At 51.4% G+C, this 19888-nt stretch overlaps 1 protein-coding gene across 5 annotated transcripts in view; it reads left to right on the top strand.

Moving 5' to 3' along the window:
• The first annotated feature begins 9899 nt into the window (after positions 1-9899).
• The window catches only part of LEKR1 (leucine, glutamate and lysine rich 1), a 37290-nt gene continuing 27301 nt past the window's right edge, over positions 9900-19888 (top strand). Inside the window, exons 1-3 of one of the 5 annotated variants that reach the window (XM_071752843.1) lie at positions 9900-10341; positions 10635-10716; positions 19457-19671. In XM_071752843.1, coding sequence (XP_071608944.1) covers positions 9935-10341; positions 10635-10716; positions 19457-19671 — 704 coding nt within the window. In that variant the 5' untranslated portion in view covers positions 9900-9934. The remainder of the gene's footprint in view (positions 10342-10634; positions 10717-19456; positions 19672-19888) is intronic. The other 4 variants (XM_071752839.1, XM_071752841.1, XM_071752842.1 and 1 more) reach the window with 4 other exon arrangements.

The following is a 19888-nucleotide window of genomic DNA, read 5'->3' as shown; positions in this document are numbered from 1 at the left end:
GCCAGACCTGATTTGCTGGCCAGGCTGTGCTCCCAGAGGGGACAACTCACTGCCCTGAGCTCCAAATGCCAGCCCTGCACATCCCTTCCAGGATTTCCTCTGCAGTCAGTCCCAGGCTGCTGCTCTCCCCCCGATTTAGTCACTTCCAGCCTCTGGTTCTGCTTCCTGCCCCCCTTCTGAGGCCTCTCCTGGCTGGGGGGGACCCAAACCCCCCCCCAGCAAATCCCAAATCCCCCCTCCCTGGGGGGAGCAGCAGGAGCAGAGCTGAGCTGCAGAGGGAAGGAGCAGAGTCACTTGCCCAGCAGGTCTGAGGAACAGGAATTGGATGGGGATCTCCCATGGCCAAGGACTGTGCTTCTACCTACCAGAAATTCTCTTTTTTTTTTCTTTTTTTTTTTCAGGGGGCAAAAGGTGGTTCCATGGGAAGAGCATCCCTGTTGTTTCCCCAGCTCCCATCCAGCCCAGCCCAGGAATGGGTCCCCTTGCAGAGCTCAGGTTGCTGTCTCCCCATCTGTGAAGCAGCCAGGAGCCAGAACTCAGCATTAAACCCAAACCTCCCCCTTTGGCACCACTGGGAACCCCCCCTGCTCTTCCTGTGGTCCAGGCATGGCAGGGGGGCTCAGGCAAACAAACCCCCAGCCTGAGCTGGGGCTCTGCTCCTCTGGGGCAGGGACTGCCTCTTAGCAGGAGCTTTCAGAGCCCCAGGGACCTGAGTCCTGGTGGGGCCCCTGGGTGTGACAGCTCTACCAGTAATATTTCACGTGCTTTAATCTCAGGGTGAGGAATGGGAGCTGTGTCCCTGTGCTGCTCCTCCATCCCTGTGGCTGCCTCCTTGTTGTAAGATACAACGTGGAGTATCTACCAACCCTATCTATTGTAAAGTGTGCTCGAAGGGGTATTGCCCAAAGAGCAAACAGCAGCGTGGGAGTGCCCAGCTCTGCTCTGCTCAGCACCAGTCCCAGGTCCTGCAGGGCTCCCAGAGCCCCTGGGTGGTGTCTGAGTGGGATCCCGGGATCCTCAGCTCCTGGTTCTGCTGCTGGGCTCCCTGGAGGAGTGAGGAGGAGGAGGAGAGCAAGGCTGGGGGGACACAGGGTGTCCTGGGCAGGGGATCCCAGCCCCTGGCACCTCAAACCCTGCTGAGGAGGGAAGGGGGAAGGGACCTTCCCAAGGGTGGGTTGGAGCTGGAGGAGGCTCTCCCAACCCTAACAAAGCCTTTCCTCTCCCTTCTGCAGAGAAGGGGCAGCAGGTGAAGGTCAGGAAGCTTGTGGTGCTGTGTGGGTTTTGTGTGCTCTGCAGGGCAGAGGGACACTGGCTGGGAGGGGGCTGTGGGGTGCAGGGGATGTGACTGATGCCCTGTGACAGCCCCGTGCTCGGAGCCTCCTGCACCTGGGGCCTCGCCTGCTTTGCACCATCACAACACCAGCTGAAAAAAAGCCCTTTTGCTAGGAAATTGCCCCTGCAGTGAAGGGGAGGGTTGCTAAAGCACTCGGGAGTACATTCTGCTTTTATTTTTTTCACGGGGCTGGGAGGAAAGGGTGAGTTGTGCCCTGCAGATGTCCCCGGTGTGGTGGGAGGTGGGTGTGGAGGGTGCTGAAGGAAATGTGAAAGCCCTTGGGCTGCAGCCAGGACTTGCTGCACTTTCAGAGAGGCCATGAAAGGCTGGCAGCACCCTCTCGGTCACCCTGCTGGAACCCCAGGTCAAGCCTGGCTTCCCAGCAAGGTTTGGTCTTGCAGCTGTAGCAGCGGGATGCAGGTTGTGTCTTGCTGTTCTGGGCTCCTGGTGGAGCAATTCCACCCGACCCGGCACATCCAGGCAGCTTCCCAGTCTGCCCTCACAGTGGCTGCAACCCCAGGGGTCTCCCAGCAAAGCTGCATCCCCTCAGGAATTCCAGGAAAAGCTCTGGCAAGCTGCACAGCCCTGGGGCTGCACTGCAGCAGAGGTGGGTGCAGGGCTGCCAGTGACAGGCTGTGTGAGCAGGAAGGAAATATAGATATATACAGGAATATACCTGTTCTCCTGGTGACTCCTGGTGACAGGGAAATGCCCTTTCCCAACCTGCTCTTCCCCTGGTGGGTCCTGGTGAGCAGGATGGGCTGGGTTCAGCCTCCCTGCCAGGCACCCAGATCCTACACCATAGGATACTGGGAGTATCCGAGAATACTGGGAGCTGGAAGGGACCTCTCAAGGCCACCCAGTCCAAGCCCTTAAGCTCTGCTAAACCACCCCCAGGAGCCTTACCTAGGGGTGAAGCAGCGCTGGTACCAGCAGAACCGAGGTTCTGGACCATTCCTGGAGCCTGGTGAAGGGCTTGGGCAGCCCCAGCCCAGCTGGTGCTGGGGGGCAGGACCAGGGCCACTGGTTTGGGTCTGTCCCTCAGCACACCGTGCTGGTTCCAGTCCTGGGCTTCCTGCTGACAGCTCTCCCACAGCCTCCAGGAGTTTATTTTCCAAGCAAAGGGTGAGGAAACGTTTTAAAAGCAAGTGTTTTGTCTCAGGCTTCCCTTCTGAAAGGGTTTGGGATAACCGAGCAGCAAACAGATCGTGCAGATCACAACTTGCTGACAGCCAAGCCCCAGGAAGGAGGGAGGGGGGAGGGAATGCTGAGCAGGTCACCACGCTCTCCTGACCTGCTCCAGGAGCAACCCCTTCTGCTGCTTTCTATTCCAGGCCTCCTGTCACCCAGCCTGCAGGGTGATGGGGACACCTCCCACAGTCCCTTTAACCCCAGGAGCTCTCAGGAGCTGCCAGCATCCCCAGAAGGTGCTGGGGGGCACCTCGGGGCCCCACAGCTCAGCTGCTGAGCCCTCCCTTGCTTCAGGGACAAAGGGAGCAGAATCCACTCCCTTGGCCATCATCTTACCCCAGATCCCAGAAATAACAATTTTTTTGCACTTAAAAAAAAATAAATAGTTACCCGTTTTTCGGGTAACGAAACTAGAAGCCCCCACCCATTATGGATGGGGTCTTGGCCTTTTGAAGTTGTCGGATTTAACTGAGGGGAAATGGGTTCTAAAGCAGTGAAAGCAAAAAAATCCTGTTCTTCTTTTCAGCTCAGTTTCCAGGCAGCAAGGTACAAGGCTGTGGCTGCAGTTTAAACAAGGAGGTTGTAGCAACATCCACACGATGTTATCTCTTTCTGAGAGAGAAATATAAATTGTCAGGGCATGCCATGGAAATGCAACATTTGCATTTTCCTATCAGGATGTGCCAGGACATTACATTGCAATTGCAAATCATGAAGTAATAATGAGAAGTGGAGGAAGGAGCAGCCTGGGCTGCTTCAAAGCTTTATATGCTGTTATTTAATATTTTAAACGGCTCCCCTTAGCATCAGGAGATGGAGTGGAGCCCCAGAAAACCTTCAGAACTCTTCTGGCAGTGGATATAAGACAATCTCAGAGCTTGCAAGCCTCAGTATTCCTTATTCACATGGATGATCCCATTCCCCTCCCTGCAGGCTGGGAGGCAGATGGATCATTTTTCCCTGATGAGGATCCTGACCCTGCCTCCAGGATTCACAGCAGCCTCCCCATCCTCCTTGGGCTGCAGAGCCAGGCTCCCTGCTTTGCTTTTCTCCCTTTTGTTCCACCCTGACTCCACAGTTCTCTGCCTGGTACTCCTTGCAGTAGCTCTCTAGGGCTGTCAATAACATCTGTCTTGTCTCACCCCTTCTCACCCTCTCCCAATGGGGAGGCCTTTGGGGGCAGTTTCTGTTTTGGCAGGATTTTCAGGTTTGTTTGTTTTTTGGTTCTGTTGTTGTTTGGTTTTTTTTCTCCAAGCCATCAGTATAAACGTTTTCCTCCCTACAGATCTGTGTGTTTAAATTAGGAAAAAGCAGATCGCTCAGCTGGTGGGTGTGTGTGGGGGAAGGGAAAAAGATTTATGAGGTTTCTGAGTTCCCGTGGGAGTTTCCTAGCACGCCCCTGGGAAAGTGCTGAGTCCTGCACAGCTGAACCTCACCCTGGTGCTAAAAGTTCTCTTTTGCCTGAGGAGCTCTCAGAGGTGCCACCACCATCCTGGTCCCACAGCATTAGGGGATCTTTTAGATATGTTGAGCCCAGACCTCTGAATGCCTTACAGATAAAGAACAAACCCCTGAACCTTTCTGCACTCGTCTCCCAGGGGGTTGGGGGTTTTTTTGGTGGTTTTCTCCCCAGCTCCCATCCTGCTGCCCTTGCCCCTTGCCTTTCCTGCCCATTCCTGACTCCTGAAGCTGTCTCTGTGCTCCTATTCCTCACTCCAGCCTTGTATCTGTGACACTTTCCTGGCACCCTTCCCAAGCCCTCTTGCTGCCAATTCACACTCAGTACTGAGCTTCTTGTATTCCCTTTCAAATCCTTTTCTGTCGTGGCAAATAAACCCACTGTCCTCCACACATCCACTCCTGATATTATCCTTGACAGTTCTTCACTTCTGGCACTCAGCTGCTGCTTAATCATCCAGATTCCTTCCCTGATTCACCCCGGGTGCTCTTGCAGCCAGAAGCTTGGCTTCCCTCTAGCAATGTCCCAACAGGAGTACTGGGATCTCTTCCTTCATGACCCTATTCCTGCCATGTTTCACTCTGCTGTGGGGCCAGCATCACACCAGGTACCACTGCTGGCACACTGCCACCAGCACCCTGCTCCTTGTCCCTGTTCCATCATTTTCACACTGCCTGAGCAGAGCTTCTATCCTACTGCTGTCCCTTTGCCCAGATCAACCAACCTGACCTTCCCTCCCAGGCTGCCATCCTACCCAGATCCCTCCTCCAAAGATCCTTCCACCAACTGCCCCCCCACCCCCAGCCCATCCTTAGAATCCTAGAATCCAAGAATGGGCTGGGTTGGAAGGGAGCTCAGAGCTCATCAAGTCCAACCCTTGCTCCACTCCCCCCGTGGTTCCCAGCCCATGGCACTGAGTGCCACATCCAGGCTCTTTTGAAATAGCTCCAGGGATGGAGAATCCACCCCTTCCCTGGGCAGCCCATTCCAATGGCTGAGCACCCTCTCCAGAAAGAAATTCTTTCTCATGTCCAACCTAAACCTCCCCTGGCACAACTTGAGACCTCTTGTGCCCTCTTGTCTTGCTGAGAGTTGCCTGGGAAAAGAGCCCAACCCCCCCCTGGCTCCAACCTCCTTTCAGGGAGTTGGAGAGAGTGATGAGGTCTCCCCTGAGCCTCCTCTTCTCCAGCCTCAACACCCCCAGCTCCCTCAGCCTCTCCTCAGAGGATCTGTGCTCCAGTCCCTTCCCCAGCCCAGTTGCCTCCTTTGGACCTGCTCCTTAGGACATTTGCAAAGTGAGGGGGTTGGGGAGGAAACCCAACCAGCCAGCAATCAGGAGCTAGATGTGCAGCATGATCAGAATGAACCTCCCTGCCACACGCCCTGCAAGCCCTGTCCTTGCCTTCACCCATCCCTCTCCCCACATCTCTGCTCCTCCTGCCCACCCCCACCGGGTCACCCAGCACCAGGACCCCTCCTGCTCCTCACAAAGTCCCCCCCGTGGCACCAGCTCTGAGCCATTAAGCACTTGAGCTCTGCTCAGCCCTATAAAACCACCACTGCCAGCAGGAATTCTCTGACGTGCTGCAAATCCTCCTCCTCCCACTTTGCACTGACCAAAGGAAAGGACAGCCTGAACCAAGGGGGGGTGGGATGAAAGGGATTTCTCTTGGAGGCAGGGAAGGTTCCAGGGGCAGGAGCACCTCTTCACCCCCTGGCCAGCCCTGCCTTGTGTCAGGAGGGTGCTGGACTTTATTGGCCTTTTTCCCCGGCGTCCAGCTGGCACGGACTTTGCTCCTCCGGGGCTGGGATTTCTGAGCAGCGGGAGGCTTTCCACGTGTGTTTGGGAAGGTACAAAGCCTGCTGGAAAACAATGGAAATCGCTGGCTTAGGGTTGCTGCGTGTCACGCACTCCTTCTTCTGGCCTGGTCCTTTGTCCTTGGAGCTGCTCCTGCTGCCTGGAACCTGATCTCCAGCAGAACCGGGTGCTCAGGCTGGTACCCACGGCCTGACCCGGACCTGGGGGACCTGCTGGGCTATGGGCAGGGACAGACAGACCCCTCTTAGGGACAGATAGACCCCTCTTAGGGATGGACAGACCCCCTCAGGGACGGACAGACCCCTCTTAGGGACAGATAGACCCCTCTTAGGGACAGACCCCTCTTAGGGATGGACAGACCCCCTCAGGGACAGACCCCTCTTAGGGATGGACAGACCCCTCTTAGGGATGGACAGACCCCTCTTAGGGACGGATAGACCCCTCTTAAGGAGGGACAGACCCCTCAGGGACAGACAGACCCCTCTGAGGGACAGATAGACCCCTCAGCCCACCAAAGCCCCCAGCTCCCGGGGAGCATGTGCCAGGATGCAGGGGCCATGGCAGAATGGGAATTTTGCTGCTTTCCTGAGGATGGGCAGTGAGGAGGGAGCAGCAGCCTCTCCTCCAGTTCTTCTCCTTAGGGAAGGAGCATCCTGGAAGGAGCATCCTTAGCCAGGAGCATCCTGGCTGCACGGTGCCTGCCAGGATCCCCTCAGCCCAGGGTCCCTTCAGCACCCAGAACTGGATCCTCCCAGCACCCAGAACAGGTTCTCCTCAGCCCAGGGTCTCCTCAGCCCCCAGGACACGCTTTCCCCATCCTCCCTTCCCCCTCCACCACGGGACCTCTTCAGCTTCCCCACGGACACTCCCTCCTCACACCACCATCTCCTCAGCCTCCCCCAGGACACACTCCCCGCAGCGGCGGGGCCGGGGGAGGCAGCGGCGGGGCTGGGGAGTCAGCAGCAGCCTCCCCCCACCCCCGCCCTCGCCGTTCCTCTCCGGGCCCCTGCGTGCCTCCCTCCCGCCCATGTCCCCCCCCTGCTCTGCTCTCCCCTCCTCTCCCCGCGGTGCTGGGCGCTGATCTCATCGCACGACACCCTTTCCCGGCACGTCAGGGCCGCCATCGCGTGAGAGGCGCCGGGCGCCCGTCCCGCCGCTCCCCTGGCCCTGCCGCCGCCATCACGCAGAGGCAACATATGCCGGCAAGGCGCGGCCAGGCACAAACACCCCCCCTCCTCCTTCTTCTTCTCCTCCTCCCCGTCCTTCACACCGCCCGCCCCCATCAAAAACCTTCCCCCGTCTCGCTGTTAATGCCTCTCCTAATTAAATACCTCCGCGGGTGGGCGAGCCGCCCTTCACACGCAACCCCCCCCCCCCTCCCCCTTCCTCCTCCCGCATTCCCCCCGCCGGCACGGCGAGGGGGGAGAGGTTGTGAGGAAGGGGGATAGAGGGGGAGTGGAGGAGGGTGTTGGATCACGAAGAGGTTAACGGGGCCGGGGGGGCTGGGGGGGAAGCTGGGGCATGCGGCTCTCCGGTTGCTGCCAAACCGGGGATTAAGGGCTGCGGCGCGGCACCGAGGTCGGCACGCAACGGGGAGCGGGGTCACGGCGGCAACACACGCGAGGGCTGGGGGGGGGCAGCCCCCGTGGGACCGCGCTGGACCCCGGGATCATCCCGACAGCTCCCGCTCAGGCAAATTCCCTGCTTTGCTTTTTTTTCCTCCGAGGTAAAATTCACTGTGTTCCGCAATACCAAGCCCTCCCTTTACCCTACGCAGTTCACAAAAAAAAAAAAACAAAAACCCAACAAAACCCAACCTGTGAAGCATCGCTACAGCTGCCCCAGAGACCGAGCCTTTCGCAGCTAAAAGCGGTTTAGGCATAAATTAAATTAGGTTAACAAAGCCGGTGGAAGGTCACCTCGTTTCTTCATGATGGCCTTTCTCCAGTTTTTCGTGGCTGTCCCTAATATTTTATTTTATTTTATTTTATTTTATTTTATTTTATTTTATTTTATTTTATTTTATTTTATTTTATTTTTATCCTACTTTAGTTTATTCTATTTTAGTTTATTTTGTTTTATTGTATTTAATTTCATTTCAGTGTTTGTCTTTTTGTTTAAGGCTTGGAGGAGGAGGCTGAAAGGAGATCTTACTGCTCTCTACAACTCCTCCTTTTCAGAGGGTTGTGATGGGTGATACCACACTTAGGTGATAAAGATACGAGGAAACGGCCTCAAATTGTGCCAGGGGAGGTTTAGGTCGGATATTTGGGAACATCTCAATACTGAAAGGGTTGTGAGGTCCTGGCCCAGGCTGCCCAGGGCAGGGGTAGAGTCCCCATCATCCCTGGAGGGGCTCAAAGTGGTGCTGGGGGACACGGGTTGGTGGTGGCCTTGGCAGTGCTGGTTAATGGTTGAACTCAATGATCTTAAAGGTCTTTTCCAACCCAATTCCACGGTTGTGTCATTCTGTGAATGCTTTGGGCATACAGAAAGCACTCTGAGCGTTTAGGAAATGCTTTGGGCGTGTGGGAATTGCTTGGGGGAGGCTGGGAATCGGGTCTGGGAGGTGAGGTGAGCAGCCTGGCTGTGTTCGTGTCCCCTCATCCCCAGCACGCCGTGTCTGTGTCCGTGTCCATGTCCGTGTCCGTGTCCGTGTCCCTGTCCCTGCCAGGTTGAGGTGCAGAGAGAGCAGGGCTGTGCCAGCTGCTCGCTGGGGACAGTGGGGACAAAGCAGATGGCTGCTGCCAGGCACGGGATGTGAGACAAACAAGTCTCATGGCAACCTGGCTTCCTGGCCCCCTGCACATGGAATAACAAGGGATGAGAAGGCGAGTAGAACATGGCATTAATTCCATGGCAGTGGGATTACACCGGCACCTCCCGATTCTCAGGTCTTTTCCCGGCGTCCTTCTTTTTGCTGTGAACTGGAGTGGATCTCATCGGGTGCTGGCAGCCTGGGATGGGTTCACACGGGGGCTGAGCACATGTCTCAGCTGTGCTGTGTAACCCAGCCAGGCATGAGGCTTGGTTTTGGGGTGAAACCAGGCTGGAGCCTGTGCCATTCTCCTCCCCCTCCAGAGGGGGTCAGGGAATACAGGCACAAAGTGGGAATATGGGCACAAAGTGGGAATACGGGCACGAAGTGGGAAGAGCAGAGGGGTGACATGATTTCTTTCAGGAGGAGAGTCCATCCTTGCTGTTTTCCATGGATCTTAGTAAGGAATAGCCAGCTCCAGCCCTGGCAGTGCAGCTCTCCCAGATTTATTCACATTGTGATAGATGATGTTAATGAATTTGTATTCCTAACCAGTAAATTCAGAATTAAACTAAGGGGAAAGTGAATACAGGGCTAGACAAAGCAATTGAGAGCTGTAATTTTCCACAAAAACAGTGTAAGCAACACAAGGCCTTAACGAGACGAACTTCTGTCTCAGTGATAATTGGAGCGTGGGTCTTGTTCTTAAAACAAGGCCCTGCCAAGGCTAAGGAGGCACCAAAAGAATGCCAACATCTGCACAGAGACAACATAAAAATGCCACAGCCAGCAGATAAGGGAAAAATGATGGCTAGGGTCTGATTTTGCTCTGTAACAAGCTAATGAAGTCGGTGAAAACAAGAAAGGTAAAGGGTTCAAGTTTGAGGAAGACTTCTTACTTCATCCAAAGACTCCCTGATGACCCCTGATATCTCCCCAAGAGAGGACTCCACCCAGACTCCGCCTATCATGAATATTGTAATAACATGATGTAATCCCTATGAATATATATGTAAACCCACCCTCTTTTTAATATTCATAGGATTGTAATAATATAAGGTAATTCTAGAGTTTTAGAAGTGTGAGTGGAGCGGAGACTCCCCGTGCACCCAGCGCTGTTTGGCTCACTGCAATTTCAATCTTATTAATTAAATTAAACCATTAACAGAACATTGAGTCTCGGTCATTTTTAACAACATCACATCCAGCTGGTTTAGTGTGCTGGGATCTGGGGGGTCCTGCTCCTGGGTTGGGGCAGCCCCTGGTACCAGTGCGGGATGGGGGGTGGCGGGATGGAGAGCGTCCCGATGGAAAAGGACTTGGGGTAATGGTGGGTGAAAAATTCAATGTGTGCTGGCAGCACAGAAACCACCCATGTCCTGGCTGTGTCACTGGGTCCCGCAGGGGAGAGAGGGGATTGTCACCCTCTGCTCTGCTCTGCTCTGGGGAGAACCCCCCTGGGGGAAAGCTGTGTCCATCCCTGGGGTCCCCAGCAGCAGAAGGACACGGAGCTGCTGGAGCATCCAGAGGAGGCCCTGGAGCTGCTGGGAGGGCTGGAGCCAGGGGGAGAGAGTTGGAGGTGTTCAGCCTGGAGAAGGCTGCAACGGGGAGACCTTAGCGCACCTTCCAGTGCCTGAAGGCGGCCCAGAAGCTGACTGGGAACCAAGCTTTTGGCAGGCCAAGGAGCGCGGTGTTGACGCCGAAACAGGGCAGATTCAGCCCAAATCTCAGGCGCAGGCGCGGGGCCGCGCGCCGTTGCCGTGGTTACGGCGGAAGCGGCGGTAAGAAAATGGCCGCCCCGGCTGCCTCCCCTCACCCCGCTCCCCAACACCTCCCGCGGGGGGACACCCCGGCCCGGGGGGCTCCGGACGGCATCGGCCCGGCACCTTCTCTCCTCCGCCCCAACCCGCGGGTCCCCGCCGGTGCCGGCAGCCCCGGCCCGGTTCCGAGCAGGCGCTGCGGGCCTGGGGAGGCCGCGCCGGTCCTGCCCCGGCTGCGTCCCGTTCGGGGCTGAGGAACCGGGCGGTCCCGGTGTCCGGCGGCGGGTTCTGACCTTCCCTGTCACCCCTGGCAGCTTCCCCCGGCCCGCCGCAAGAGTTTCGGGAGCCATGGAGCGGCACGTCCCCATCCACCCGCTGCCCCAGGAGATCCGGAAGGTACGGAACCGCCGGAGGTGCAGAACCCGAACCCTTCGGAGCCCGTGTGCTGCGCAGTGCGGGTGCATCCCGCTGGGGAACTGGTGCCCACTGGTGTGCCCTGCTCCTGGTTCGGTGTGGGGTGTGCTGTGGTGTCCCCACGGCTCGGTGCTGGGGCCTCTTCTCTGAAATTTCTCCAGAAATTATTTGGGCCGAGTGTCCCCTCAGTAAATCTGCAGGTGACACCGGAGGAGGTGGCTCTGTGGGTCTGCTGGGTCTGGACACCATAAGGTGTTGTTGTTAGACCAGTGTTAGGACCTTACAGACTGGTGGGACCAGTGGGCCAAGGTTCATGGTGTGAGGTGGTTCTGACTGGCACGGGGGTCAGAACCACCCCATGGGGAGCTCCAGAGCTGGGGAAGTGTGGGTTGGAGAGCTGTGAGTTGGAAAGGGAGCTGGGAGGGTTGGTGACAGTGACTCTGTGTGAGGCAGCAGTGTGGCCAGGTGGCATCCTGGGCTAGGAACTCAGTGGCCATCAGGGACAGGGAGGGATCATCCCTCTGTGCTCAGCTCTGGGGAGGGCACGTCCTGAGTCCTGGGTCCAGCTCTGGGCACCTCAGTACAGGGGGGACAGAGAGGTGATGGGGATGTCCAGGGAAGGGCAACAAAGCTGAGGAAGGGCCTGGGGCACAAATCCTGTGAGGGGCTGAGGGGCTGCGGGGGCTTGGTCTGGAGAAGAGGAGGTGAGAGGAGACCTGGTGGATCCCTTCAACTGCATCAAGGGAATTTGGAGGGAGGAGGGAAACAGCCTCTTCTCCTTAGTGAAGTGTGATAGGACCAAAGGAAATGGATGGAAGCTGTGCCAGGGGAGGGCTAGGCTGATGTTAGCAAATATTTTGTCACTGAGAGGGTTGTCAGGCGTTGGGATGGCCCAGGACAGTGGTGGAGTCACCATCCATTAGGAAGGATATCGAGGTGCTGGAGCAGGTCCAAAGGAGGCAACTGGGCTGGGGAAGGGACTGGAGCACAGATCCTGTGAGGAGAGGCTGAGGGAGCTGGGGGTGTTGAGGCTGGAGAAGAGGAGGCTCAGGGGAGACCTCATCACTCTCTCCAACTCCCTGAAAGGAGGTTGGAGCCAGGGGGGGGTTGGGCTCTTTTCCCAGGCAACTCTCAGCAAGACAAGAGGGCACAAGAGGGCTCAAGTTGTGCCAGGGGAGGTTTAGGTTGGACATTAGAAAGAATTTCTTTACAGAGAGGGTGATCAGGCATTGGAATGGGCTGCCCAGGGAAGGGGTGGATTCTCCATCCCTGGAGCTATTTCAAAAGAGCCTGGATGTGGCACTCAGTGCCATGGGCTGGGAACCACGGGGGGAGTGGAGCAAGGGTTGGACTTGATGAGCTCTGAGCTCCCTTCCAACCCAGCTCATTCTATGATTCTATGATCCCTGGAGGCATTTCAAAGGCTTTTGGAGCTGGTCCATAAGGACAGGGTTTAGGAGTTGGTTGTGGTGTTGCTCAAAGGTTGGACTGGGTGAGCCTGGAGCTCTCTTCCAACCTGAACATTCTGGGATTTGTGTCACTCCATGTGAAGTGTCACCACGTGCTGGTGCAGTAGGAACACACTGGTTCTGTGGTGGTGTTGCCACTGCCAGGTGAGCTGTGGCTTTCAGCATGTTTTGTCACCTCAAGTTTGCAATAACTGCAGAGCAGAAGAGGGGATTGTTCCACAGGGATGTGTCCGTAGGGATAGGAACAGAACATTCCCCTGCATCTTTTCTGTATCTTCTCTTTCTGTGCAAGGCTGTTCTTTTGTTTGGGAGATTATAACAATGCTGCTGTTTGTAGGGGTTAACTTTTGGGGAGGCTCTTTGCACACCAGAGGAACACCAGGCACTTTTTGTAACACTCAAGTTTTTACTTCAGCAATAAAACATGCTGCTGTCCTCATTTTTAATTTTTTTTTTTCTCTTAAATTACTTGTTGATTATTAGATGTATTAAAAAGCTTTATGTTCTCAGGTTAGCACAGCCCAGAGAAATTCTCCCTGGAACAGTCCAGGAAACTGTTGAGATAATTTCTGAGCCATCAGTGATGATTTCTGAGAATTCAAGGGTGGGTAGGATTGCCAAAGGGAGGGAAAAGGACTGCTTGCCCCTAAGGAAGGAAGAACCTGGGAAATTTACAGCCTCCTTAGCAGCTGTTCTGGTAGCAGGAAAGATACCAGGTAGGTTGGGTTGGTGAGAAGTGAGGTTGCAGCATCACCAGGATAAGGGGGTTGGCAGAAACCCAGTGCAAGGTGCTCAGAAAAGCAGCTGTGCCACATTGTTGGGTGTGTTCTGGATCCAGTGCTGTTGAATTTTGACATTAATGGCTTGGGGCTGTAATTTGGTGGAACTTCAGCTGCCTGACTTCTGTTTGCATCAGTTCCTGATCCAAGCACTGGGAGGAGGATGAGGAAGGAGGTGTGAGTGCAGGCACAGAGTGGGAACAGCAGAGGGGTGACATGGTTTCTGTCAGAAGTGTCAGTCTGGGAGCTTGGGATGCAGTAAGGAATGCATGATGCCAGTCTGGGGCAGGGAAGGTTGTGAGAGTAGCTTTAAACTTCATATTTTTAGTAAGAACAAGATATATTAAAAAAGAAGAAGCCCAGTGCATTGGTATCACAGACATCAAATACAGAGTAGTAACTGATGAAGGTTCCTTGTTAATTGCCAGACCTAACACTGAGCTCTACAGTGAAGTCGTAAGCAGAATAATATTAAAAAAAGTGATGTGATGTGATTAAATGTGTCAGTATAGGAATTGCAGGTGAAACTTGGGCCTTTGTTTTTCCCTAGTTTAGGGCTGCTGAGGTTTCAGCTCTGAGCTGCAGGCTTTCAGAAAAATGGAGTGACTGAAGGGAATCTGGGAGAGGGCAAAAATAAAGAGCTTAGAAAGCCTGTTTTTCTGGCAAAGTGTAATAAAACTGGGTTTGCTTATTCTAGAAAATACTTGAGGGCAGAGTAACAGTACTCAGATGTGTAGGAGGATGGTGGATCCTTCATCTCCTTCATCCTCACCCTCGGTGGGCTCATTTTGGTTGAGTTATGGAACTCCATAACTCATTGGTTATGGAGTTTGGTTGAGTTACGGTTTGGTTATGGAAGTCCAGCTCTGGGGCAGCTCACCCAGGGGAGCTGTGGGATTCCTCCAGGGGCAAATAATAACCCTTGCTTAAGGTGACTCGTAAAATATTTAAGAGAGGCCAGAATCCCCTTGCAGAGGAGGAGTTCTCCTGCCCCAGAGGCTTGAGGAGGGAAGCAGAGCAGGAACTCTGGAGCAGTGTTATCCCTTGGGACAGAACGTTCCCATCACGTACATAGCTGGGAGCAGTGCTTACTCATTCCTTTTGCCACTTGTGCTGGAGATTGAGCACATTATGGTATCTTTATGAGCACTTTATGTTATCTTTACTTTTTCTTGCTGTCTTTGAACCCGGGGCTGGTTTTGTTTTTTTTTTTCATAGGCTCTTCCCTAGTTCAGTTGTGTTACTCAGCTACAGAGTCTGTCCTCTCCACCACCCTGAGCTCTGCAGAAGTGAACCACAACATAGCTATGGACTTAGTACTTACACCATGAGAGCAATGTGGGTTCAGAAGCAGCAGCAATCCCCTTCATGCCCTCCAGATGAACACAGGAACCTTTCCTTGCAGAGTGGCAGGAGGGCTTTCCAGAGTCTGTTAGCACCTGCCTTACAAATCCTTCTCAAAATGATGCTCGTGCCCACTTGGCTCAAGAACTTTTAATATTTGGCTTTTCTTGGGATGTTGAGCTCCAGCTCTTCCCAGCAACTGTAATGTGCTTGGGAGATGTTGGAAAGTTATTTTTTTACCCTTTACCCTTCCCTGCTTGTTTTACCCAGTGGCTGATTTGGCAAAAGCAGCTCCCAGGCTGCATCAGCACTCTGTGTTGTGGTGGCAGAGAAAGCAGAGCTTCTGGGCTTGGGTCACCATCTCTGCTTTTAATGTGAGAACTCTGGAATCACTGGGGGTCACAAAGGATGAGGATCTCCTGCTGTACTCACAAGGTTAGGGCTGTCTGCACTCTGCTCTTCCCACAAGGCTGGAATTCCTGGGCTGGATTCCTGATCCTCAGGCTTTCCTCTCCTCTTTCTGCATCCACCCGTGGTGCCAGGAGCTGCAGCATCCCTTGCATCCCAAGCAGTTGGGTTGCAGCCAGATGTGAGAAGTCATTGTCAGGCAGAGAGGTGGTGGGCAATGGGTTAAATTCCCTCTTGTTTGGTTGCAAGGGTTGAGTTCATAAGAAGTCTGTGCTGAGGGTGCTGGAACACATCCCCAGAGGGGCTGTGAGGACCTGCAAGTGTCCTCTTGGACACCCCTTGGGTGGTGTGTGCAGTCACACAGGCTTTCATGATTCATTATTGAATATATATTTTATGATTCATTATTCTGCTTTACTCCCAGGCAGGGGGGAAAAAAAAAAATCAAAGCTACCTGAAATCTGAGTATTATTTCCTGTCGTGTCAACCTGATTGTTTCAGGGCATGTTTTGAATGAAACTTTAGGGAGCAGGGCATTCTGTTTTCACCACAAGCCTATTTCTGCACTATTTATATGTATTCAAAGCAAGGACTATGTTTTTTTTTTTTTTTTTTGCAGCTGCTGTTTTATGGAAGTTAAGCAAATATTTCTTTATGCAGCATGGCTGAGCATTACAGTCTGGGTTACTTTCCAACAGGGAACTTGACTCATAATAAGCATTTTTTTTTCTTCTTAAAAGAAGTGAAGTTTTTACTGAGACTCTTGAAATCGTTCTCTGAGTAATAAAATAACAAAAGATAAATTTAAATGAAAGAACTCCTCGTTGTTGCATGTACAGCAGGAGACTCCACCTTCTTCCTAGGGTGTGAGTTGCATGGTCTGAGTAGTGATTTACTTATTGTGTAACAGGGACTGGGAAGGAAAGTAGCACAGCAGAGAAGTGAACCAAAAAAGAAAGTAGATTCAGCTAAGGTAGACTGCAGCAATCAATACACAGAAATAATTCAGGACACTCAGCTGCAGCATAATCTTTTTTCCCTTTCATTTTATATATTCTTTTCCTACTGTGCTCCCTGCCTGAGGCTCTCCCTCCTTTCCACTGTAAAATGAATGTACAAGGGGTACATCTGTGCTCACGGGGCTCTCTTTTTATTTCAGGGTGCACAGAAACATATTCAAAGCTTTTTAATAGAGTCTCATTAATTTAGGAGTTAATTCTGGCTTTTTAGAGTCGTAGCTGTTTACTGGCAGCTTGTAACAGGCTGTTTCTGAGAAAAATCACCCCTGTGCTGGAGGTTGTGGTCCCAAGGCACTGCTAAGTGGGAAAGTAGATTATTTGTCTTGTGAAAATAATTTAGCTCTTCACCACAGTCATTTTTGTGGGTGGAATCTGCAGTTCCAGAGGAGAGGAGTATCAGTGCCCAAGCTGATGCTCCCTGCAGCTCTTTGGTTGAAATGATAGAAATTCCTGTCTTGTCATTCAAGAGGCTAAAAATAGTCCCAACCACTGAAGAAATCTGCCTTTTTTTTTTCCTTTACAACTTCTCTGCAGATGCTCAGGGTGCTGGGCCAGCCCTGCACCTGGGATGTTTGTCCATCTGGGCTCAGCTCTCCTCTTGCCCTCAGCACCTCAGGAACTCAGGGTACCCATGGAATAATGTCACTTCTTAATGGAACACAGCTCGGGGTTGTTGAACCAGTGCAAAAATTACTTTCTGTTTGGTTTAGTTTTGGTTGTTTGTTCCTAATTGATTTCTTTCTACTTCCTGCTTGTTCTCATTGCTGGGAACATCCCCAGTCCCCTTTCTAGTTACAGCTCTGATGGTTTCCTTTTCAGTTCCTTCCAAACTTGGCTTTCCCCTCCCCTTTTTTTCCCCCCTTACTTTACATCCAAGCAGATAACAAATCTTTCCATCACGTGGCAATAGTGAAATATGAATCCAAACCCAGAAACACTTGTGTATGTGATGCACATTCCTGGTGGTTCCTCAGCTGGAATGTTATTCCAGGAAAGGGAGCTCTGTACAAATAACTCAGGAAAATGTGTTTCCTACAGACCTCTGTAGGGTGGTTGATCAACCTTGGTGCCTGAGCTGCAAAGTCTGATGGAATCTTTTCTCCTGGACAGGTCATTTACAAAGTTTTCCCTGGATTATCTGATGCCTGGTAAGGACTGCACTCCCACTCCAGAGGTTTTTTCAGCAGGGAGCTCAGGAAGCCTTTATTCCCTACTTTTAGACTTTAGGTATTTCTTCCCTACCTTTAGACTTTTAGGTATTTCTTCCCTACCTTTAGACTTTTAGGTATTTCTTCCCTACTTTTAGACTTTTAGGTATTTCTTCCCTACCTTTAGACTTTTAGGTATTTCTTCCCTACTTTTAGACTTTTAGGTATTTCTTCCCTCAGTGCCAACAAACAAAGATCCTGGTTCAGGAATTATCAAAGGTGCCAATAGAGGAACACACAGACAAAATAATATTATTTCTCTTGGAAACAGAGCAAAACCCAAAGTAATTTTACTTCTAAGTCATTTACAAAGCTATAAAATGCTTCTGGCTCTGCCCATTGAATTGCTGTGGCTCTAGGATAGCTTTGCTGTTATTTTGGATGAAATCATCTGCAGCTTGACAGCATTTCTCTGTTCCTCTCTGCATGGAGCTTCAGGAGCTTCTGAAAAATGTCCAAGCAGCTCAGGAACTTGAGGAGATGTTTTCTGGATCACTGAGGAGGGACCTGGGTTGTGATGTTGGAAATGAAAGAGAGATGGAAAGGAAAGGAGAAAGGACAAGGGAAAAGGAAAGGAAAAGGACAAGGGAAAGGAAAAGGACAAGGGAAAGGAAAAGGACAAGGGAAAGGAAAAGGACAAGGGAAAGGAAAAGGACAAGGGAAAGGAAAAGGACAAGGGAAAGGAAAAGGACAAGGGAAAGGAAAAGGACAAGGGAAAGGAAAAGGACAAGGGAAAGGAAAAGGACAAGGGAAAGGAAAAGGGAAAAGAAAAGGACAAGGGAAAGGGAAAGGGAAAAGAAAAGGACAAGGGAAAGGGAAAAGAAAAGGAAAAGGGAAAGGGAAAGGAAAAGGGAAAGGAAAGGAAAGGAAAAGGGAAAGGAAAAGAAAAAGGAAAGGGAAAAGGGAAAGGAAAAAAAAAAGGAAAGGAAAGGAAAAAGGAAAAGAGAAAGGAAAGGAGGAAAAGAAAAAGGAAAGGAGAAAGGAAAGGAAGTTTTTCCTTCACCTTCAGGAGTGGAGATGGGGATGGGCAGGACCCATCATTGCCCTCTCAGCCCAGATGGATAATCCTTATTGTTACAGGTTTGTTTTTTAAGTTCAGTAGCAACATTGATTTTGAAAACTAAAAAGTGGTGGTTCCAGCATAAGCCATTTTCAGTTCAGCCCCCTCATGGTTTTATTTTGTTTTGTGACATTTCTGGCCCTGTTTGTTTGCCATCAGCAGGGATGGGGCAGGAGAGCACAAAGTTCCTGTGGGGACACGAGCCCCCTCCTGTGCTCCTTCCAACAGCTTATTTTGTCCTTTTTTTCAATACAGTAATTTTAGTGCTCTGGAATTTTATGGTAGTTGTCCTGAAGAACAGTTTCAGATTTCCAAGCCCAGTTTGCAGCTGCCAGGAAAAATAAACTTGCATTTTCAGCTCATTCAGAGCAGCTGTAACCAGGGGTATTTTAAACTGGGGCAAAACTTAGAAACTGGAAAATAAAGTTTGGTTTGATAATTCCAGGGCATCCGAAATACCATTTTTATCAAGTCACATATTAAGTGCTAAAGTTTACTGGATCATGGAATAATGGTTCTTCAGTTTATAACTTTTGGATGCTGTTTTCTTTCATCTTAGTGTAATTTCTGTCAATTTACCCAAGTGTCTCAAAGTGTCCCCTGCTGAGCTCTTGGACCTTCTTGGCTCGGCCTGCCTGGTTTCTTTATTTGCTTGTGCATCCCTTGCAGAGTGAGCAGTTGGTTTTGGTAGTGAGAAGGATGAAATTCAGAGGAGTAGGAGGTACTTTGGGTAGCAGGGGCAGAGCACATCTCTGTGCTCATATTTCTGGAGCCCTGGATTTGCCCAGAAGCCAGGCTCCCAGTTGCAGAGGTGGCCTTTCCATGAGCCCTGGGTTATACTCTGTATTTCTTTAATCACTGATGAATGCTTCATACCTAACAGATGAGCAGCATTTTCCACAGCATGGACAAGTGCCATGGGTACTGCATCACCATAATTAGTCCCTTACTGGTCTGAATTCTGTAAAGATTGCAGGATTCCATCAGTATTCACTTTCTGCTTTGCAGCTTGCCCTCTTAATTGGATTGGAGTTGTCAAAACCCCACAGTAAATAACATTTTTCTGGCTCAGGTGGCCATGATTTCATTAAGGAGATAACTGTGTAAAACACAGCGTTTCATTTTAAATTACTACATCAAACATAATCCAGAGGTACTTTAATTTAAATTCCAGTGGGACTTCCCACCTAGGAAATTGCAGAGTATCTGGTGAGGTTTCCAGGAAGCTAAAGGAAACCATAGCTTGAGTTCCTTCTGCTAATGGAGAATTTTGTCTTCATTATTTGTTAAAGCAATAACATCATCTGATCATAAATGCTCCAGAGCAGTAAACAGCTTAAACTATTCCCATTTATTATTATTATTATTAAATGTGATCCGATTTTTCTCTGTTCAACTTGTTTCTTACAATTTTATCTTCTTTTTTTTCCCCTAGATGTCCCGGGATGAGACAGTGTGCAAATACTGTGGAGTCAGCTATCTGATCCTTCATGAATTTAAGGTGATGGAAGAAAAAGTAAAAGCAATGGAGAAGGAGCTGAAGTTTTATGAAGGAAGCATAGAACGGGAAAAAGGGCTCCAAGCAGAACTGCAGGCTCTGTACCAGGACCTGGAGCACTACAGAGCTGACAGTCAATCAAAAGCAGAAAGGTCAGAGTTTGTCCCTAGCCTGGCATGTTCCTCCTGGGTGTCTAGTAGGTAATTTCATTCCAAAGGAGTTTAAAATACAAATGGGATTTGTCAGCCTTCTGTCAGATGTCACAGATATACTGTAATGCTGCATTTAAATCAATTCCTTGGTGCTCTCTGGAAGCAAGTTTGAAATTCTGAACAGTTTAGAACCAGTCAGTGTGTTTCAAGTACAAAG

Source organism: Heliangelus exortis, chromosome 9, assembly GCF_036169615.1.
Source record: "Heliangelus exortis chromosome 9, bHelExo1.hap1, whole genome shotgun sequence".
Lineage (NCBI taxonomy): Eukaryota > Metazoa > Chordata > Aves > Apodiformes > Trochilidae > Heliangelus > Heliangelus exortis.
The sequence above is the reverse complement of the archived record's forward strand: the minus strand, read 5'-3'. Positions and strand labels throughout refer to the sequence as shown.